Below are 6,896 nucleotides of genomic sequence, written 5' to 3' on the forward strand. Positions count from 1 at the left end.
TAAGAGCACTCCAACCGTTCCAGCTAGCTAAAGAAATAACTTTGGTGTTGAAATGCAAAATATTTAACCATGGGAGCTGAAAAGGCTTTTCAAGTTACGGGACCTGAACCTTAAACACTAAGCACGTGTTGTAAGATGTTTCTTTTATTTTGTTTCTAATATATTTCTTCAGAGTATCTGCAAGGCTCAATTTTTTACTTATTTAAACATAAATTAATCGCAAACCATTTGGTCAGAGAATACATTAATGCATTCGCTGACCAAATGGTCCACGTAATTCTTTAGAGTTAGCTTTTTATATAAAACGTGGGTAGTTAATTATTGTGGTTATTATTTTTTGTGCATGTACGCGCGAGAGCAGTTCTAAATTGTGTGGACTCATCAATAATTAAATAAAGCACAAAAAGCATCCAAAAGCTAATTTCTGAAAGTTGTTAGTCTTTCATTGAGCACATTTATGAAATTCTCAGCATTCCATGACAGCACGATGAACCAGCAAATGATGGCAGCTGTCTGGATGCCTCTTGCTGTTACATTAGTTCATCTTTTGCCTATGCTAGAGGCTCAAATCTGCTCAAAGTGAGTTGAATTGGCTTTTTATTTTCTGCATATGACGTATTTTATTTTAAATGTGAAACAGGGATTTTAATTGGAGTTTATAAACTTTTGCATTTTATGCTCACCTTTGAAAAATTAAATCTAGAAGTGCTTTGCAAAAGTGAAGATTGCAGAAGTTAATGAAGATCACTTCTCTATGTGTAAAATAAACTGTCGTGTTTTATTTACTGCTCCACACAAACAAAAACCGCTAACTGCAAGGCGATAAGAAATATATATTTCTCATTTTATATTATTACATATATTTTTATATAAGAATACAAGTAATAAAAAGTGTATGCGTACCATAAAAAGCATGCAAGGGACCACCAGAGGTCTCTACTCACCGACGCTTCAGACTCTCTTTTTATGTTATTCATTATTGATCAGTTTCGCCCCACTGATGTCATGCTTAACTTGGCAGCTGACCTTCAGCCAAATGAAAGTCTTACTGGTTGTGTATCCTGCGGAGCTAGAGCTTGGTCCAGTTGTGACGTCAGTTACCTCGATATCGGCTTTGTAACTGACTCTGGCCTCTGTGATCTTCTTGTGATAGTTATTGTTTTGCTACAACATCGAGTCCACAGTATTCAATCCATAAAAGGCCAGCTATGACATTCATTTCTGAAAAAGGCTACTTGAGAACTCTGCGAACCATGACCCGATTAAACTATGCTTTGACCCGATTAAACTATGCATTGCTTATAAAGCTGCTCTAAATTTTTCAACTATTTTTTGCTTTTTTATACCTAAACATTTAGCCGGTTATTTTGTCAGCCTGGTTCTAAGACAACTAAATTGTATGCTGAATAAATGATGGGTGAGCTGAAAACGTTCCTACTTCAAAGGTTACAGCGTGTGAAGCTTGTTGAAAAGCTGTTTGAGATAAAGAAAAACCTTTTGGTTACTGGCTCTGCCCAACATTTCTCAATCTTTTGCCATGATTTGCTGTTCAATGATAACTAATTTTTGCTACGCTTATTTGGAAAACTTTGCTGTAGTTTTTGCAGTAATTCTTCAGTCGCCAGACAAAAATAATGCTAGTTAGGATTGTACATTCTGACTATTACTAATTCGTGAAGTTAAAAAAGCTAGCTTTTACTATCGGTTCTGTCTCAAATAATTTGATAGAGCCAGCATGCTACACTGAAGTGTGAATTTCCTGTATCTTCCTTTAACTATGATCGGGGAGATGATTGAGATTATAATGTCTGCCATCACACTTGCTCCTGAAGGAAATAAAGTGCCCACTCAGTCTACACAGTTAATAGTCCGCTATTGGTCCTTTTTAGGAATTGACCTACTAGAAATACCATTCCTAAAATAGCAATATTTCCCATCTGTCCACCAACAAATATCTCAGGCCAGATTAATTGCTTTACTCAACTGGGGTAGACTACTTACTTACAGAAAGGTAAAAAACAAACTGCTCTTTTCTGTAGCTCTATGTCTCTGTAATGAAGGAGTCGGTTAATCCCTAAGTCTCTTGGCTAGGCTTTGTTGTCTGGCAGATCAAACATCATTTTTGATAATGTCTATGTTGTGCAGCCTGTGCCAACCAGATATTTGGTCTCACAACATCAAGCATTATTCAGCAAGAAATAGTGTACCTGCCTTGGAGAGACGTATAAGCAAATGTGCATTCCAACAAAAACAAAAATTACTTTTCCATAGTTACAACTCCTTTGTAATTTTCAATTGCCTTTCAGAGGTTTTTAATATCTTCTTGTATTTTAAATCCTTGTGTGGTTTGTTATTAACCACCTGACATGCTTGTTTGGTCACAACTTCTGATAACCCAGTCTGATCCATTAGAATCTTACCATTAGTTCTTTCTACTAACTATAGTTTTTTGTATCAAATGTGGGTTCTCATATTTAGTACCAAAAATCTTTGTGCAGTTTCTTGGTACGTCTCCCTTGCTTTGATAACAAATACAGCTCAATTTATTTTGCTAGAGCCTTAGTGGTCAAACAGGCATTGTTTTGATGTTCTTTGTTGAGTGTTGTCTACTTCACATTTTGTACTTCAGGTTTTACTTGTTTTACCTCTACTCTTAGTAACTTGAGAAGTTATGTTAAAGAATCGCTTGATAATTTGGCTTTCTTACACTTCTTATGTGTAAAAGTAACAAGGTGTCTGATTCAGCACATTGTTACATTACTACACGGCACTCACCTTTTGTGTAAGATGGAGATCTTCATTTCATATAATCATTGCCACTTCAGGTGCTTCTGTGGTCCAAACAAGTAGCTGGTTTTACAGTGCAGAGTCACATAAGCCATAAAAGAGTCTTCTCAACTCAAGTCTGTTTTTCACTTGCTAACACTTGCTATGAGTGTTTTAATTCACTCCTGTACAAGGTCTCTGAACTTCTATGATGTAATCCAGCGGTCTGTTATGAGCTTTCACTAGTTCAATTTGTCTTTTATGTGCAATTTTTGCTGTAAAACCAAACCTCAGCCATACACCTTCTGAGATAGCCAAGTCAGATAACGACCACAACCAAGGAAATTTTTCCCATTTCTGCTGACATCAATTTGAAGCACTCTTAGTTTGACCTTTTCCAGCGCAGAATTTGGTATTTTTTTCAACAATCTGATTTATGATTTTATGATTCTGATTTATGGCTGGATCAATTAGCTGACAAGTGAGTGATCCCGCAATTCTTCCTTTCATTCTTACATTTGTATCATCTACTGAAAAATGCTACCATAGCAGTAATAAAATGATCAACTAACTTTGATCTTTTTCATTTCAAATAATTTTCATGAAGTCTTTCTTCATGCTACAATGAGTGCTTACAAAGAGCAGTATATAACTTCCTTGAACAAACCAGAAAACTCTTGGAATGCCATTAAAATACACAATAGCTAAGAAGGGGATGTGCTCAGCAATCGCTTATAATACTTTACTAATACTAGTTAGCTAGTATCACATGTTCAGCAGCTAAGCTGAATAACTCATTAGCAAGACTGAATGATGGACAGTTTTAACTTGTTTTACAGTGAGTTCAATCCAGCAACTATTCTCAATTCCAATGGTAAGTGAAAATTTCCTTGCTATTATTTGCTTTCCTTAATTACCGTCTGCTTAAAGGTAAGGCCACACGTATCGTGTAATTTAAACTAATCTGGGAAATTCCACTCGTACGAAATTTCTGACCTGCCACACGGAGTTTTCCCACCACGGATTCGTAGGAAACTAACTTTCGACTAGCCAATCAGAACGCGGTGATAAATTGAAGCCGATTCCGTTTCGATCATTTGCTTCAGTACGCACATGGATGACGATCAACGGAGAAGAATTGCTTTGCTACTGCTAAAAAAAAAATATCTGCTACTCAAACAGAAAAAGAGGACTCTCACTACAAACTCAGACAGAAGGTATTGGGTCCACCCCATAAATGAGAAAAGAGATCAACTGGGAGTTTATGCAAATCTGATCAAGGAGTTGAGAGAAGATGAGGATTCAAGAAGACACATAAAATACCTAAGAATATCACCTGAGAACTTTGACTATATTCTTGAGGCAATAAAACCTCTCATAACAAAGCAGGACACAGTGATGAGGAAGTCAATAGAGCCAGGACTGAAGCTGGCAGCCACACTTCACCACCTAGCTGAAGGAAGTTCTCACGCAGCCATCTCAGCTCACTACCGCTTGGGCAGATCAACAGTCTCCCAGATAATTGATGACACATGTGTCGCACTGTGGACTGTGCTGCAGCCCATTTACCTCAAACCTCCCTCAGGGCCAGATGAATGGAGGGCAATCGCTGCAGGGTCTGTTGTTTTCTTTTTTTTGTGCTTAATATTTATTTATTTTTATTAATTTTCTTCATAATATCCTTTTTCCATTGTTGCTAAAACGAACTTTCATTTTTATTTTGTAGTTTTGAAAGATGGAACTTCCCTCACTGCCTTGGTAGTATTGACGGGAAGCACATCATCATTCAGAAGCCAAAGCACTCTGGCTCCATGTTCTGGAACTACAAACAGAGAGACAGTATCGTCCTACTAGCTGTATGTGATGCTTCATACAGATTCACCCTCATCGACATTGGTCAACCAGGAAGTAATAGTGATGGGGGAGTATGGGAGTCATCCGAGTTTAGAAGAGGCTTGGATAATGGTTAGAAAAATATTATCTTTAATTATTATTTATTTTTTATTATCTGTACATGCCGCAACCAACACCAATCAGCTTCACAGCCGGGTTCACTACATTTGCTTTCTCCTTTCACAGATCGCGTTAATCTGCCAGAGAGTGAGCCGTTGGTGGGTTATGAAGAAGCTGGAGACTTTCCCTACATGTTTGTGGCAGATGAGGCATTCCCTCTGAAACCATATATTATGAGGCCATTCCCAGGTCGAGCCCTCGATTCGGTACCCAAGAGAATCTTCAACTACAGACTCTCTCGTGCACGGCGCATCGTAGAAAACACGTTTGGTAAGTGCTGTGTTTTGGGTCTTTTCACTTCGCACGTGGAGGAATGTCATGTATTAATTTGAAAATGTTTTTGTTTCGCAGGAGTCCTATCCCGTCGATGGCAAATCTTGTTTAAGATGATTCAGGCAGACCAAGAGAAGGCAACAAACCTAGTTCGCGCCATGTGTGTGTTACACAACTTTCTGCGCACTGTGAACGACACCAGCTACACCCCACCAGGTTACCTGGACATTTCTAACCCAGACGGCTCCATCACACCTGGTTTCTGGCGTTCACAAACACAGCCTCCCTCCGACCAGCCAAACCGAACGCAGCTACGAAGAGGTGGGACTGCAGAGGCAGCAGGAATCAGAGACAGACTTGTGCAGTATTTTTCAAGCCCACAGGGCTCGGTCCCATGGCAAGATGCCCATATTAACAAAAGATAAACGAACCAATGTCAATCACTCTGCTCGGAACTCTACTAGTCATAGTTTGTTTTACGTTTTACAGAATTATCGGCGATTTGATTTTTGATTCAAGATCAATGCTTTAAATTTATGTGTGTTAAGTTCATGTAGATTAGAAATTTTAGTTCCAAATATTTTTTTCAACGCTATGTGCAAATGTATTTACTCTTATGCATTTACTCTATTTACTTTATGGTTGATAAAATAAATTCTGATCGGCTAAACAAGATTGGCAAGTCAGCAAATATTATTTTTAGATTGTACAGAAATATCAAACTGACGAGAGATTCTGGATTGATTGTTCGCTAGAAAAAATTAATAAAAAATACACGCAGATAATATTATGATAAAAACACAGATCAGCAGGAATAAAATACAATATGTGTATTATGATTAAACAAACAGAAATATACTTGTAGCTAATCTAGTGCTAGGAATCATCCCAGGAGGGCGACAACATCTCTGTGAATGTTGGTGTATCTCTATCTCGTCTCTCGCTCGTGGGCCTGTCAGTACTCCGAGATGACACAAACGACATGGAGCTGGGAAGTCTGTCTGTGAGAGAGCTACTTGGTTGCGGTACAGGCTCCGCGTACTCCAACTCGAACAACATATAGTTAATCCTGTTCTTAGCAACTGCGAATTGGTAGGGTGTGAGTCGCTCGAGTCCAGGCACAATTGAATCCGCAAACAGCTGGTGTTCCGATTTTGGGGCGGGTCTACTAAGCTCTCTGATACGGTCATTTACGGACTCCAGCTCGATGTCGATGGAGTGGTCTTCAGCGATCCGTTTGCGCTTGATACCTCGAGATGCCTTTTTGCTCGTCTGTGGTTCAGTGGGTGGTGGTAGTGTCGGTGAAGTTGGTGGGATAGCTGCTGGTGGTCGAGCAGGTGTAGTGTGTGCATGTGCTTCTGCGGTTGGCGGGACGACCGGTGTGATGCATGCAGGAATTGAAGAAGATGGTCTAGCAGGTGACAATGGACAGGGTGCGCAGGCTTGTGAGGGAGGTGGTATGTTGGTGGAAGAAGTAGTTCTGAAAAAAAAACAAAAGACTGAATTGAATTATTTAATCTGTTCCACACACATACATAGATATTTGTTTTCAATTTTCTGGTAAAACCGCCAATGCCAACACCACAGCTATGAAGTCTAGTAGAATAAATTACTAGTAACTAACCAGTTATTATTCCAACAAATCAGAATTTGTGTGCAAAAACATCTTAAAAGCCAACTTACGCCTGCTCTCGATGAGCTGTGAGTAGCCATTTAAATAGTGGCCACCACTTCCACTGCGGCTCTTGGACTGCTGCTGCCCCACTTGCACAAGCTGCATCATACGCCCTTCTGTTGCTATTAAAAGTGTCCCTAAGGTTGGTCCATTTCTTCATCACCATATC

The 6,896-nt window shown here is 39.1% G+C and overlaps 1 protein-coding gene across 1 annotated transcript; it reads left to right on the top strand.

The window, feature by feature from the left end:
- Window positions 1-4,050: 4,050 nt before the first annotated feature.
- On the top strand, window positions 4,051-5,477 carry LOC137387705 (uncharacterized). Its single transcript, XM_068074197.1, has 4 exons — window positions 4,051-4,382; window positions 4,493-4,731; window positions 4,846-5,049; window positions 5,131-5,477. The coding sequence occupies exons 1-4, from the start codon at window positions 4,165-4,167 to the stop codon at window positions 5,475-5,477; spliced, it is 1,008 nt and encodes a 335-aa protein (XP_067930298.1). The 5' UTR covers window positions 4,051-4,164.
- The last annotated feature ends 1,419 nt before the right edge of the window (window positions 5,478-6,896 follow it).

The sequence above is a fragment of the Watersipora subatra genome, chromosome 2 (genome assembly GCF_963576615.1).
Source record: "Watersipora subatra chromosome 2, tzWatSuba1.1, whole genome shotgun sequence".
Taxonomy (NCBI): Eukaryota; Metazoa; Bryozoa; class Gymnolaemata; order Cheilostomatida; family Watersiporidae; genus Watersipora; species Watersipora subatra.

Excerpts from the sequence above, each read along its gene's own strand:
- LOC137387705 (XM_068074197.1), top strand. The coding sequence starts at position 4,165 with ATGAGGAAGTCAATAGAGCCAGGACTGAAGCTGGCAGCCACACTTCAC. Across the intron at positions 4,383-4,492 it reads TGGAGGGCAATCGCTGCAGG|TTTTGAAAGATGGAACTTCC; the intron begins GTCTGTTGTTTT and ends TTTATTTTGTAG. Across the intron at positions 4,732-4,845 it reads TAGAAGAGGCTTGGATAATG|ATCGCGTTAATCTGCCAGAG; the intron begins GTTAGAAAAATA and ends CTCCTTTCACAG.